The following is a 15873-nucleotide window of genomic DNA, read 5'->3' as shown; positions in this document are numbered from 1 at the left end:
TGTTACTTCTGTGATGAGAATGGGTGGGGTTAGTAGTGTTCACTTACTTCCCTTTCCATTTGTTTTAAATGTTTCAGGCTTTCAACAGATGTTGGGAACATCAAAGAAAGGAGGATTGTTCCTTCTCAACATCATCCCCTTATAAATATTTATTGATCCACAAAGGACCGGTTTCTTTTTTTTTAATCGCACATAGAAAGTTTCACAATTCCTTAATGTTATCAATTACAAAATGTAAGGATTAAAAAGAAAAAAAACATTGTTTTTCATGCCTAAAACCTAAAATGATTAGATTATGCCTTTCTTAATAAAGTTTCCTACACTAGAATGAATATTGCTTTTCCCATGTCTGTAACTGATTTTACCTCTTTTACACAGAACAAGAAACGCCGAGAACGGCGGGACTTGCTAAGGTTACAGTTGCTTCGAATTTTTGAACTTCTGGCTGATGCTGGTGTAATAAGTGACAGGTAGGGTCAAATTCTGAGTTGCTCTTCTCTTACCAAACTGATCTGTCTCTCAACTTCCCTTCCTCCCTCCCTCGCCTCCCTTTTTCATTCTTTTTTCTTTCTGTCTCTCCTTCCTATTAATATATTACCTTTAACTTTTACTTAGGAATGTCCAAAATACCTTGCTATTGGTCTTTATTTCAAATTCCACTTACAGATAGGTCAAGAACAAATTTAGTGTGTAAGTTCTGACAGCAGATCTTTTTTTGTGAAATATATTACATTGACACAAAGACTGAAGTTTAATTTCCTTTTTTTCTAGCACAAATGGGGCCTTAGAACGGGATACTTTAGCCCTTGGAGCTTTGTTTTTAGAATATGTGGACCTCACCCGCATGCTTCTAGAAGCTGAAAATGACAAAGAAGTTGAAATTCTTAAAGATATCCGGGCACATTTCAGTGCTATGGTCGCCAACTTGATTCAGTGCGTTCCAGGTACGGTGCTGCATCACTGCAAAGTGCCTTTCCCGTTTGTAAACCATTTGTGTTCTTCATTACTGTACCTTCCTCTTTAATCCTTCTGGCCTGTATACAATAATGGGATTGATGGTTTATTTGGTTTTTTTGAAATACTTGGAAATACACATGAGAACAGATTGTGGTAATTCAGCACAGTGTTGGAAAGGGAACAGTAGGAATTAAACTCGGCTTTGTACTTGTCATTATTTCTATTCTTTATTTTGATTCCTATCTGAAAAGGAACCTATGTGATTTCCATAGGAAGGAAGTAATTCAGAGGGAGCATTACAGAGGCTTCATTTTTTCATTGTCTCATTGTGTTCCTCTGTGAACATGTAATCTCTGCAATATTCCTGTTGTTGATGCTCTCTAATCAGTATAGTATATAGAATTCTATCTAGCTTAATAAACTATTATTGAGAGAGAACTTTTTCACACAAGAATGGGTATGAAACAATTTCATCTAATAGAAACCTAGCAAATAAAAATAGCTGGTCAGTATGAGGTAAACATTAATTACTATAATTCAAAGTTTAGTACATAATTACAAAAAACTGCAACTCAACTGTTTCTCTGTTTTCATTATTTTAATGTTGAATAGCCTTCTTACCAGTCCTTCTCATCTCTGATGCCCTTCAGTTATGGTTTGAGTTGGCTTCTTTAGTTAAAATGTTTGTTTAAAATAGAAAGTCTATGCCTTGTATTTCAGAGTTCTAAAGATGGGCAGCAGCCATCAAAAGCACACATTTGTGTTGCAGTTTTTCTGGACACTGATTAGAAAACAGTGTCTGTGAGTTCATTTTCTCTCTACATCCTGCTCGAGATAAGGTCTATTGATTCAACACAAGAGGAGTACAAACTTAGAAACAAATTAGGCTTGACTTTTTAAGTACATGTTTCATTACCCAAAGAAAACTTGACTTAGGAAGTGAAATTTTTCCTTTCCCTAAAACTTGAGTCATGAATAGTGACATAAGTTGTGTTCACTTTATTTTTTAGCCTCATAGACTCTTCACTCTGTGTTTTTTCTCTCTAGTTCATCACCGAAGATTTCTCTTCCCCCAACAGAGCCTAAGGCACCATCTTTTCATCTTGTTTAGCCAGTGGGCAGGACCTTTCAGTATAATGTTCACTCCTCTGGATCGTTACAGTGATAGAAATCATCAGATTACAAGATACCAGTATTGTGCATTAAAGGTAGGTCATCTTTGCCTCACTGTAACACTTTTGTCAGCTCAAATGATCACCTTCCCTAAATTGACAGCTGTGCCTTAAAAATAAGGTTAACATAAATGACATATAGTAAAATACAAGTGCATATGCAAAAAAGGCAAACACAAACATCTGTAAACACATAAGATGACTCTTAAAATTACAAAATGTACATAGATAAATAGCAATGTACAAACATGTAAATATTCCAGTTGGGCTCACAATTTAAAAAATAAAACTTTCCAAGCTTCCACTTGTATCTAATGATTCTTTTAGGTGAGAAGCATAGCTATCATATATTGAACCTTTAACAACTGTTTTGCCAATTGGCTTCCAACCTAAAAAAAATCTTATCTCAAGATCAAAACCTACCCAAAACCATGTTCTCTTTTTAGTCTTCTCCTAGCTTAGAAAATTCCCAGTAAGAAATTTCCACATTAGTAAGACTATTAAATATTTTCAGACACTGACTCCTTGTAGCTTAATTTCCCTTGGAAATTTAACTTACATCCTCAGTCAGACACCACAGAGGTTGCTGCCTCTTAGGTTGATGTTTGTCTCCGTGGAACTCAATTAGCCCACCCCCTGATAATCCATTGGACCTACTAATTGCAAAGTTAATCAAAATTCCCCTCTCAGGGCCTCCCTGGTGACACAAGGGGTTAAGACACAGCACTATGAAACTATCAGCAGCCACTGTAGCACAAGTTCGATCCCCAGCCAGGGAGGTGACCCACATGGGGCAGCAGACCTCTACTGTCTTGCCCGCTGCTCCCCTCAGCAGTATATTTCAGTAGATCTGCCTGTTCTGCTCCCACTCAGTCTCTGGTGAATCCTCTTACCCCCCACACCTCTGGCCTGCACCCCAGATCTTGTATGCATAAATAAATAAATTTTTAAAAAAATCCCCCTCCTCTTAATACCCCACCACAAAGGAAATGAAGTTTACAGTCTTCATTTTATTTACCTTTAAGTACCATAATTACTTCCATCTGTTATTTTTTGTATTTATCAGTTTGGTACACTGATCATATAGTTGTCAGTTTGGTCAGGTTAATACATTAGTCAAATATTTCTCATCAAAACAAAATTTGAAAGGTTGTATTTATCTTATAAGCAGAATTCATTCACTTGGAATCACTGAGAAACAAGTTGAATACTACAAAAAGGTCATTTTGTTTAGAATATCTTACTCTTTCGCCATGAAGATTTGTCATAACCATAAAATTACATCACCACGAAGTTAAATTTATGCAATGTAACTCTTATTAAAAAATCAAAATTGGGTATTTGATATTTTTATTGAATCCACTAAGAATATGTTGTAGAAGTAATTGTTTTAAATGGGTCCTCATTTATAAATCTGGTAGTTAGGTTTTATAACGTCAGTGCATGCCATTTAGATTATTCCAGGTTCCATTCCCAGCTTTTCTTATGTTTTGTTATCAGGCAATGTCAGCAGTGTTATGCTGTGGCCCAGTGTTTGACAATGTGGGCCTCTCCCCAGACGGTTACCTATATAAGTGGCTTGACAACATTCTGGCTTGTCAAGATCTACGAGTAAGTACTAGCCAAAAACACCTTGTTGTTAAGTGTCATGGATGTCCTGCCTCAGGTTTCTGGAGTGTATAATCATTGTTCACAACACAGCCTCTTCCACATCAGCCCCAGAAGTGCAGGTTTATATGTTACTCACATAAAACTGTGATGCCTCAGAATAAAAATAGAACATTTACCAAAATTAACCATAAACTGGCCACAAGTCTCTATAAATTTCATATTGAAATGATACAACCTGTGTTTTGTAATCACAGTGGCATTAAGCTAATAATAACAGAAAGGTAGTTAAGAAATTCACTTACAGGTAACAAGTGAGTCAAAGAATAAACAACAGTAGGAAACTGAATATTTAATTGATAAAATATTTATATATTTAATATGAAAAAATATTTAAATATTTAATATTTAATTAAATATTTAATTGAAGAGTAATGAAAATACTACATACTAAACTTGTGGATTGTAAATAAAGCCTTATGATTGAAATGTTTTCAATGCATACATTAGAAAGAAAGGCTGATAATCAATGAACTGAGCACCCATCTCAAGAAGCTAGAAAAACAATAGTGCGTCAAAAGTACAATGAATGAAATAACAGAGATAAGAAAAAAAACTAATGAAAGAAGAAAAATTAATAAAAATAGTGATTGGACCTCCCCGGTGGCGCAGCGGTTGAGCGCTGGGTTGCAAAGCTGCCCGCAGCCTCTGCAGCACCAGTTTGATCCCTGGCCGCTAGGCAAGGGTCTCACATGGCACGCAGACCTCTCCTGCCACCCGCTGCTCCCCTCAGCAGTGTACTTCGTCAGTCTGCCTGCTCTGCTCCCTGCTCTGGCGCTGGTGAATCTTTTCACCCTCTCACGCTTCTGACTGTACCCAGTGCTTGTATAAATAAATAAATAAATATATTTTTTAAAAAATAGTGATTTAAGTAAAAATTGAATTTATTAAAAAACTGGTAAAATTAATAAGCCCATGTCAAGTCTGATCAAGAAAAAGAAAGAAGGGGAGAAGGAGGGAGAGGAAGAAAGCATGTGTAACAAACATCCAAAATGTAAAGGGACACCCCTACAGATGCTGTATTACTGAAATAAAAGAGAACATATGAACATCTTTGTACCAATAAAACTGACAAATTTCCAGAAAATACAAGAAGAAAAGAAAAATGTAATTGGAAATCTTCTCACAAAGAAAACTTTAGGACCAGATGAATTTACTGATGAATTCAACCACTCTTTTAAGGAACAAATTGCATTGAATCAATACAATTTCTTAAAAACATATCAAAAGGAGAAACATTGCAACACTTTTGATGAGACCAGCATAACTTTGATACTAAATCTGACATCGACTTGAGAAAATTAAATGGCAGTCTCATTCATGAGCATATATGTAACAACACTAAACAAAATATTAGAGAAGTGAATTCAATGATACATTACAAAGATTACAAAGATCATGATCAAATCAGGTTATTCAAGAACTGTGGATGATTTAATATTCAAATGTCTGTTGATATGTTTCTGGATTTTGAGGTTTTTAGATGTCCCTGGATTTGGGGGCTCCTTGGTCCTTGATTGTGGCCATGAAAGAATTTCAAAACCATTTCTCTAGCAGAAACAACAGCAAAGTTTACTTAGAGAATGAATGAGTGTACGCCCGGGGAGAGGTCCTAGGTGGGCGGATTCCAGGGAAGAACAACCATGAGGCAAGATGAGGGAATCTTGTCTTAAAGGGGGTGCAGGAGGCTGCTTATTCCATCCCTTTCTGGACTGGACTGTGCAAGTGCCCGTTGGTGTTAGTTTATCTGTCCAGGCAGCAGTTTCTACATCCTTCCCCATTCTGTGCTCCCAGGGTGGAGTTTTATCAGCCCGGAAGCAGTGGGGGCAGGGGTCTACCTTCCCCCTTTTCAGCTTCTTGGTCTCTTCGCTTTATCAGCTTGCCTGTAGGGTGGGTTGAGGAACTGCCGTTCTCCCCTTTGGGCATTTCTTGGCTCTCTCCAGGCTTCTTAGGCTCTGGCAAGTGCTTCTTGGGGGTCTTGGGTATAGTTGTCTGTTTAGTTTTCTTTATGCATTGCCATCTTTACCCTAGATGTCTCACAATTAGTATATTAACAATGTTAATAAAATCTTAAAGAAATATCCTATGATCATCTCAATAAAGGCAGAAAAAGCATTTGCTAGAATTCTATATTCATTCATGAGACAAAATCCTAGCAAAACTAAAAACAGAGAAGAATTTCCTTAGTTGAAAAGATGTCTTTTTAAAAAACACCCTGTATTAAATACTGTATTTAATAGTAGCTATTGAAAGTGCTCCCTGAGATCAAAATGACCTAGGAAGCCCACTTGTAACACTTCTATCAACATTATACTAAAGATTTTGGCCAATGTATTAGGAAAAGAAATTATGATATCAGAAATGAGAAAGAAGAAATTGTAGAATGAAAGAGAATAAACTTAAAAATACTGACAATGCCAAGTATTGATAAGGGAATGAAACAACAGGAACTCTCATCCATTCTGAAGTGTAAATTAGAAAGACCACTTTGGAAAACTAATTGACATTATCTATTACAGTTGAATGTACCATACTTGTAGCCCAGCAGGTTCTCTCAGATATATATCCAGTGTGTGCAATTTAAGACATGTACAAGAATGTTCAAAACAGCATTATGATATAAAAAAACAGAAACAACCCAGATGTTCACCATTAGTAAAGTGAATAACTAAATTGTAGAATACTGGTGAATTAAAATACTACACAACAATGAAATTGGATGAAGGCAGATGACATTCAAATGTAAGTTGAGGGATAGAAAACAAACACAAAATCATATACTATACAATTCCATTTATATAGAATTCAAAACAGCTTAAACTACTCAGTGGTAGTGGAAGTCAGGATGGTGGTAAATTTTGAGGAGAAGCTGGTGATGAAGAGGTTGGCACTGTGGGCTTCAGTGGTATGGGTAAACCCCCACACCCAAGTTTTTTACTTGGTGGTATCCACACTAGTGTGTTCAGTTAGGATAACTCATCATTTGCTTGTGAATATACTATGTTTTATACTTTTTAAAATTTCCAAAGAACAATAAGAACTTGCTAATTTTCTTTCAAACTAACCTTCTAATATTACTTTTAAGTCCTTTGCAACAGCATCATCAGCTTTTATCTGCACCTAATTTCTTAAGCCTATGAATAACAAGGTTGATGATTGACTATCCAATATGAATATTATCCATCTGAGCCCACACCCTGTAGCAAAAAACAAACAGAATCTTTCCTTCACCTCCTTGCAACTGGCAAGAGAGTTGGCACCTTCAGGAGAAGACAGAAAAATGTGACTTTCTGAGGGTCATCTAGTCTGCAGGAACCAGGCTCTCCTAAATGAATGTTACAGAAGCTTCAGGAGACAAAAAAAAATATCCTATCAATTCTCTCTAGCATGAGTGGTCTACCTGATGAAGCAAAATTGATTGATACTCTATTGCTTTTTAAAAGATTGTCAGCTAAACTTTACACTAAAAGTAATAATTAAGCTTCATAAATATATTTCTTCTGATTTTTTCTTAAAAGACTTTGCGAAGGCTATCATTTTGCATGTTTAATATTTTAACAAAATACATGTATTTTCAGAAATATTTTAAATGAAAAAAAGATTTGCCAAAGTCTTCACCACATTTTCAAATTTAAAAATTGAGAAGGGGGCCTCCCCAGTGGCATAGTGGGTTGAGCACCATGCTACGAGGCTGTCCGTAGCCTCTGCAGCACGGGTTCGATTCCCAGCTGGCCAGGGAGAAACCCACATGGCGTGGCAGGCCTCTCCTGCCTTGCCCGCTGCTCCCTTCAGCAGTGTCTTTGGTCCACCTGCCTGTTATGCTCCCTGCTCTGTCTCTGATGCATTCTCTCACCCTCCCACTCCTCTGACCTGTACCCGAGTTCCTGTATAAATAAATAAAATCTTTAAAAAATAAAAATAAAAATCGAGGAGTGTACCCGAGATGACAAATTTGCATAGAGTCAAATATAGTTTGTACTTTCCAGATTTCCACTGTAACTTGTGACTCGTAAAGAGGAATATGTGGAATAAAAATTAACCAAGATGAATCCTCAACCTCCACCTTTATTTTACCCAATTTAATATTGGCTAAACTTGGTTTTGTGTCTTTTTTAGAATAATCTTTCATTAAACATGAATAATTGCTTTTCTTCATCTATTCAGGTTCATCAACTTGGTTGTGAAGTTGTTGTCTTGCTGTTGGAACTTAATCCTGACCAAATAAATCTTTTTAATTGGGCAATTGATCGATGCTACACAGGTTCTTACCAGCTTGCATCTGGCTGCTTCAAAGCAATAGCAACTGTGTGTGGAAGCAGGTATGAATCCTTTAAATAGAAGGTACTAGCCAGTAACAGTAAAATTCAGATTACTCATCATTATTTGAATAGTTGAGAGCTGATATCTGCATTCTGAGCAGAGTAAGTTCTTTGAAAATATAAAATGACTACATTTCTCCAACAGGTAAAAAGTATTCCCTTTAAGTTTGTAACTACATTAATTTTTCTTATTCCATCAATAATACTCAGTCACTACCAGAGTAGGTTCTTTTTTTTTACTGTATTATTTTTTACTAATGTAACCTTAATTTATAACACTGAATATGATTTAGGGGAGTGGTTTCATACCCCCTTCAGATGTGTGACACCACACCACATCTATTACCAAAGTACCAATAGTCTTCCACCATACTCCATTGGACACCTTCTCCCCTTTGCACCCTACTGCCATACTCCTCTAGTAGTATCAGTTCTGCAGTGAGATTTCTAGGGTTTGTTTTGACTTAGTTTTGGTCTGTTCCTTTGTTTTGTTATATTATATTGCACCTTTAAATGGAATCATCCAGTATTTATCTTTCTCCTGACTTAATGTGTTTAACATAATCTTCTCCAGTACCATCCATGCTGTTGCAAGTGGCAAGAATTCATCCTTTTTATAGCTGAGTGGTAGTTCATTTTGTAAGTGTGTGTGCATGTATCAGTCATATCTTCTTTATCTAGTCATCTGTCATTGTAATCTCTTCAGCCATTTTAAAACCAAAGGAAATACAGGAGACAACCTAAAAATATGAAATCTTCTTTGTTCAAAATGTAGTGTCCTGGGTTCCATAGATCATACTTCTAAAACCTCTGCCTTTGGTTATATAAATTTGTCATTGAGGGAAGTCTCTCAACACTATAATTTATTAAAGTAGTATCATAGTTACAATGAAAGGGTTAATGGAGATTCTCCAAATTGTATAAGCTATTCCCAAGAAAGAGCTTATGTATTAGAAATTGAGAGAAGACAGCTCAAATTTATTTTTGAAAAGTTTCATATACACTGTTGATTTTCCACTTTAATTAAATGCTGCATTTTAAATAGCTTTCTTGAGCTACCAGATGAAGGGAATAAAAGTGAATTAGTTTTAAATTCCATCCTATTATGGTTCTAAATTAATAAGAACTGAATTTTAAAAGACAATAAACCCCAAATGAAAATGCTATTTAAAGAGACAAGTTTCTCTTTAAAAAATTTGTCTTTTATAAAGATAGATGATACCATTTCATATCTAAAGCTTTCTTTAATCTTATTAAGTAGAATTTTTATTATATCTTTAATCTCCATAAAGGTTACAGCAGAAGAATATAATCTAAACTGATTTCCCACTGTTTTATTTCTTGATTTTAGCATTACTAAAGAATAAGCCTATAGAATGTCAACAAAATACCATTTTTGCAAAGGTCTATTTCTACAGACTGTTATTTTTTATTGTCAGGTATTTCAACATTTAAAAAAAAAATCTGTGACTTATATCATCAATTGCTTTGACAAAATACTAATAATAAAAGTTTCTTTTCTTAGCAACCTTTCTCCCAGTGAACATGGTTTGAACTATTATTTCGCTACATGGCTATTTCATAAAATATCATACCACATTCTTCTGAATAAACCTAAGTATTTTTTTTTCTTTTTGCAGCACAAATAAATGCTTTATGAATTTAGCAATACATTTCAATTTCAGTGATTGCCGGTGACAAAAATATTAGGACATAAAACCCCATATGTTTAGAATAGGCTTTTTAAGATACCATCCTAAATTTTTGGTTTCTTACACATATATTACATATCACTTTATGTTCCTGATACTCATCTATTCTGAAGGAAAGTTAGAGGGCCAGACAATGTTATAGCTGTGACCTCTCTGTCAAGACAGTGGACAAAACTTGTATTTTTTACCACAGGACATGTTTAGAATTTATATTTTCAGCTGTGGCCTAAATTTGCAATCTTCCCCCATAAATTCCCAGTCTTTATAGCCTAAACAAACTTCCAGATTTATTTGAGCAATCTTTGCACTTACATTTTCAGTGTAGTTTTTGTTGCTTTTTTTTTAAATAGCAATTCTGGAGCTTTAGCTTTTGCTGTATTTCTTTTCAGGAAGTTTACTTCTAAAAAATACCTAACTGCCTTTTCTTGTGAAATATTATGTTCCTGAAAAGATATATATAAGCTGAATTGTATTTTTAATTTCTCAAACAAGTTATCTGCACATAACTCCTATAACAAGTGATTTTCTAAAGCAAAGAGCCCTTTTAAAGTAAATAATTACTCTTTCTCAAATAGGAATGATCATATGCTGGACTTATTTTTATAGGAATATGACAGTTTATAAGTAGATTCATTTATTTAAGGAACCAATTACAATTGACATTAAAATATCTAAAAGAACATTTTTAAAATGCTTTTGTTTAAAATTTTCTATCTTTAGCTTTGTAAGAAATTAGCCATTTTTGCATGTTCATATATCAATTCATATATCCATCTGGTATAATGGGGGGAAATGGTTCTCTACATTTTTCTTTTTTGGTTTCTTTCATTTCTGTAAAGAGCTTGATGTGTGTGTGTTTATGTGTCTGTACTGAGAACTTTTGCTGGCCCTCAGTTAACTACACCTAACTATAACTAATATAATTCTGATGCTAATGGGAGATAGGGAGTCAGAAAGGGAAAGTGAAAATAGAAGTAATAATGGTAAAACTGGCAGTATTTTAATTTTTTCACAAAATACATATTTGATTGAAAGCTATCAAATGCAGTTGAGTATTATAATTAAGCACATAGGAAAATAGCCAACCTACCAGGTAGCATTTGTTCAAATAAATATTTGGCATCTGTCGGTGTCCTTATTAACTTTCCCCCTAACTTCAAATACATCAGTATAGAACAGATAAGGAAATTAACAGAGATCTAAAGGCTGCTAAGGTTATAAATCAGGTAAGTAGTATGTTCTATTTTAAAAGTATAAGCCATTTTCAAACTCTGCCTTAATGCAGCAGAGTTCTCTTCATATTTAATAAAATACTTTAGAATTCCTTTGTTTTTGCAACCTTACCCTCCAACATACTACTAAAATCTGTTCAATATTTTAAAATTATATAAGATAAAAGCTTTAATTGTTAAAGAATTTTGTTGTGTTTAGTTTTAGAGGTGTTTTTTATTGTCTTTATAAGTTTGGTTTGCCTTAAACTAACTTTTTATAAGTCTTTCCTAATTTAAATCAAACCCAGCAAACATGAATTCTTTGAAATAAGTCTGCCACATTTAAAGAAATAGTACCCATCTATTAGCAAGGAAGATAGGGAAGCTTCTAATTCATAAATAGCAGTCACACCCCTAACCAGTGATGTGTGGCCTCATTTGGCCTCAATTACGTTTCCATCCCCACCACCAATCGAACTGTGTGCTCTTGAGCAAGTTACTACCAATGCTTTCTCATTTGTAAGGAATAGGATTATGATAAGGATTAAATGAAACAAATCTCTTGATCTAGGGCCTAGCATATGGTTTGTACCTTGTAAATACAATTATTACTCACTAGCAATTGAAAGTGAAAAATTATGAAACAATCCTCTCTATTAACTATTAAAGTCTGATTCTCTTCAGGAAACTTCAGTTAACCTAAGCTTTATCATTTAGCTCTAGATTGGCCAAATTCTTCAAAGTCTCCTTCTTTGCAGATTGAAAAAAAATTACTTCTTTGCTTTCTGAATCATAGTACTTTTTGTATTTATTTTATCCTTTGATTTCTATTCTGTATGGTCATGGCTATGTATATCTGTTACCCTTCCAACCTGATAAATAATTAAATACTGAAAGGTGTAAGATTTCCTTTCTGACAATTTTTTTTATATTTACTTATTTTCTTACATCTTTGTTAATTTTTTGCGTAGTATTAAATTTCTCCCCTCCAATATAGTCCCTATTTCACTCCTAGAAATCTACCCAAAGAACACAAAACTACTAATTCAAAAGCAAGCCTGCACTCCTATATTTATCACAGCACTATTTACAATAACCAAGATAGGGAAACAACCTAAATGCCCCCCAAACAGATGAGTGGATCTAAGCCTATTTTAAACGTCTAAATACAGATATTTTGTCTGTGCTTTCATTCATTTTTTTCCTTCTCCGGGTTTCTTTCATTTTCTGTGTCTCTGTTCTTTCTCTCAATGTTAGTCCGCATAAAGTACATAGCTCAGTCTTAAGCAACTAATTGAATGCCCTAATTACATAGTCAGGTACATAATCCTATATAGGAGGGAGGCGTTGTCTACCTCTTTCCTGGCTTTAAATTCCAAAATATACAGCCCTATTTACCAGTGCTCTTTTACATTTAAATATATATATATATTAAATCCTAGTGTCAGAGACAGAGATGTAGGTAAGGCATCTCTGCTACAGGGCCTCAGAAGAGGGTTTCCTTTCCATGCACAGAATTAGAAAGGTTGTTTCCAAATACTGCAGTTTGTAATTCCAGATTAGAGTGGCCATGAAATGTACTATTGAGGGCTGTTGGGGAGGTTAGTAGCTCTTGTGAATAAGAGCATGGATTATTTGGAGTCAGGCAAATCAGGATACAGTCTAGGATTTACTACTTATACATAACCTTGGGCAAGTGCTTACATTTTCTAAGCTTCAGACTTGTAAAGATTAAGTAACAAATCTAGGTAAAGACCATGGTACAAGACCTAGCACAAAGTAAACCCATCATAACATAAATGTTACCCACCTTCATCATCATCCTCATCACCATTATCACTTGGGGACTTTCCCCAATTTCCCATCTAAATAGGCCCCATGCAATTTTTGTTCATAAAAAGAAAAGTTCTAAAAAGTAATCATTTTGATGGAGGGAGGAGCACAGGGGACTGAGGTGATGGTGCTCGGGTGCATTGGTGAAGGAAACTCTGGGGACTACACCTGAGGGGGTAGAGAGAAGCAAATATTTTTTAAAAATGAACAACGATGTAAAAATTTTAAAAGAAAGCAAAGAAAAAAATTTTTTAAAAAGTAATCATTTTGAAGTGTAAGTTAGTCAAACCATCTTGGATGGCAGTGTCTATCAAAAGGTTAAATGTGCCGTTTGTCCTGCATGATCTCTTCTAGAAGTCTGTTCTAAACACCATGTTTGGTGTTTGTGGAATTACCTTAGTGAAAAATGAAAGTAGCTTTCAATTGTTTGTGACCACTTGTCAGAGGTTGGATTCCTACTCTGAGGTGGAGGTTTGAGTGCAGGAAATTTATTATTAGTAAGTGCCCTTGGAATCAACATCTATGCGGAAGTGAATAAAGTCAGATTGAGCAAAGGAAAGGAAATCTTAGTACTAGTGGCACTGCCCCCAGGAGCAGCCCTGACCTTGGCTGCTCATGGATGTGATAACTTTAGCTAAAGTTAAACCCCAGAAAGGGATTCAGCCAGATATCAGCCCCCAAAACCTTAGTTGGAGAAATACCTCAGTCCTTAAAGGATGATCTGGGTGGCACAACCCTCAAGTGTGGTTCTTTGTAGTATGTCCCTGTTGTAAAGTGAGGTCCAATTTTTTAGAAGACTGAAGAGAGCCTCATTAGTCACTGAAAAAGATAATCTTCAAATGATATATGTAAGGGTATAATCACATTTTTATTTAAAATCCTGTGTACACCTTTGTATATACACTTATAAAAGGGCTTGAATACACATTAAATGTTGCTAGTGATTGCTTCTAGGGTAGGAAGTAATAGTTGGGGGAGAGATAAGAGATGAGACATTTCCACATTTTATTCTACACACATACCTCCAGCTAGTACCAGCTTGCCAGCCATGTGAGTAAACAATATTCACAGTAGATACTCCAGCCCAATGTGTTGCTTTGAATATTTTCAAAAGTATATTCATGTTTTACTAGTGTCATATAAACTAAATTTGAGTAATGTCAAAAATAAAAAACAGAAAACAAACCTTTTTTCATATTTAACCAATTCTCACTACACTTACTATAGAATGGACATGTGTTCTAGAAGGGGGAAAGGGATCTGTTCTAAAACAGAAATTCTTAACAGTGTAATTATATAGTGTCAGAAAAGGAACCCACGGGAAAATTAATTATTATGTTTTTGGTTTTATCCAAAATGTGTTAATTGGGATGATTTCCCATTCTTCTCGCTCAGGATGCTGTCAGTGCTGCTTCTGTCTGAAGGAGCAGCCTCTGTCAGCCTTGCTTTCCCCCCGCCCCCGCCCCCACCACCACCCCTATCCCCTACCCCCATCATGCACACACACCCCCATAGGCTGGCAGACAGTGGAGCAGTCAGCATACAAAGCCACAAAGCTACCATTTGCACATGACTAAACATGGGTGATTTTACATCATCCCAAGCATTTCACATCCATGAAAGAGGAATTGCAGCTCTGTGCCAGGTGCTCCTTCCTGTGTTTTCTCTTCTCTTCTGGAGAGCGATGAAGGCATTCTTTTGCAAGGGGCATGTTTTTTCACCTCCAAGCTACCGTCTGCTTTATGATTTTGCCTCAAAACAGACGTCACTCACTTCTCCGTATAAATCTTTCACTAATTGGTAATCTCACTGGTAGTTTTCTCTCCATGACTTCTTTTTCACTACAGACTAAGAAAACAAATACACTAAAAAGATGTCATCTTAAAAATAGTATTATATAGCAAGAAAGTGTGGATTATACTTCTAATTGCCATACAGCTTCTTCTCCCTAGCCCCCATGCCTCACATACGGTCAGTTACCAAATCCTGTTCGTTTCATCTCCAGAGCATTTTTTAGATATATCCTTTCCTTTCCGTCCCTACTGTCCCTGCCCTGATTTAAGCCCTCATCAATTCCCTCCTGAGGTATTGTACCAGCTTCCAAAAATTGACCCCTATGAACAATTCTCAACACAGCAACCAGAGTGATTGTTTAATTGTTCAAAAACTATTATCATTCCTCACTCCTCTCCTGCCAATCTTGAAGGATCGCCGTAACTTTTAGGATGAAGCCCACAGGCTGGTCATCTTCTGAAACACACCTGTCACCCCAGCCCCATCTCCTTCTAGTCCTTTCTTTCTTTCACACAGAAAGAAATTCTCTCCTTTCCCAGAATGTGTCTTGCAGTTTCATTCTTCTCATATTTCAAAATGCTGTTTTTGCCCTCCCGATACTACCCCCCAGGACTTAGCTAATGTCTCCTAGTGCTTGAAGGCACAGTTTACTTGTTTGGTCCTTAGGAAGTCTTTTCCTCACTTTAAGTCTGGCCCAGGTTTCTCCAGTGGGACTGTGTGGCATACCATCGACACTCATCACTGCACTGTATGACTAGTCTCCCCAACTAAACTGCAAACCTCAGGGGCCTCAGGGAGGGGGGGAGGGCAGCACATGTGGGGTTAGAGTGGTGGGGGACGGGGGAGGGGAGCACCAGAATGACTAACTTAATATTGTCAGTGCTTGGCAGTTGTTCCTGGCCAAATATATTTACATGATTGAATGAAAATTTTAAGTCAGTGAGCAACTGAGAAATTGAAATATATTGTCTTCTGTTCTTTCCACTTACCTTTGGTTTTCTGTTACAATATCTTTCATTAACATCATTTGTATCAGATATGTACTGTGTGTTTGTTTATCCTGGCATGGCAATATTCAATTTTAAACAAAAATAGTGGGAAATATAGAGAAAAAAAAAAAAGAACTGATAGAACTAAACCAAAACAAACCCTGGAAATATGGCTGTGGAATTAAGAGCACTTCGATGGGGAGGGAAGGAGGGTGTGG

At 35.9% G+C, this 15873-nt stretch overlaps 1 protein-coding gene across 2 annotated transcripts in view; it reads left to right on the top strand.

The window, feature by feature from the left end:
• FRY (FRY microtubule binding protein) overlaps positions 1–15873 on the top strand; it is a gene marked incomplete at both ends in the record, with an annotated part of 249052 nt that overhangs the window by 144135 nt on the left and 89044 nt on the right. For both annotated transcript variants that reach the window (XM_084236045.1, XM_084236046.1), the window contains 5 exons: positions 379–470; positions 772–944; positions 2005–2165; positions 3630–3740; positions 7962–8116. In XM_084236045.1, the coding sequence (XP_084092171.1) occupies positions 379–470; positions 772–944; positions 2005–2165; positions 3630–3740; positions 7962–8116 (692 nt within the window). The remainder of the gene's footprint in view (positions 1–378; positions 471–771; positions 945–2004; positions 2166–3629; positions 3741–7961; positions 8117–15873) is intronic.

Source organism: Talpa europaea, assembly GCF_964194135.1.
Source record: "Talpa europaea genome assembly, chromosome: 6".
Lineage (NCBI taxonomy): Eukaryota > Metazoa > Chordata > Mammalia > Eulipotyphla > Talpidae > Talpa > Talpa europaea.
The sequence above is the reverse complement of the archived record's forward strand: the minus strand, read 5'-3'. Positions and strand labels throughout refer to the sequence as shown.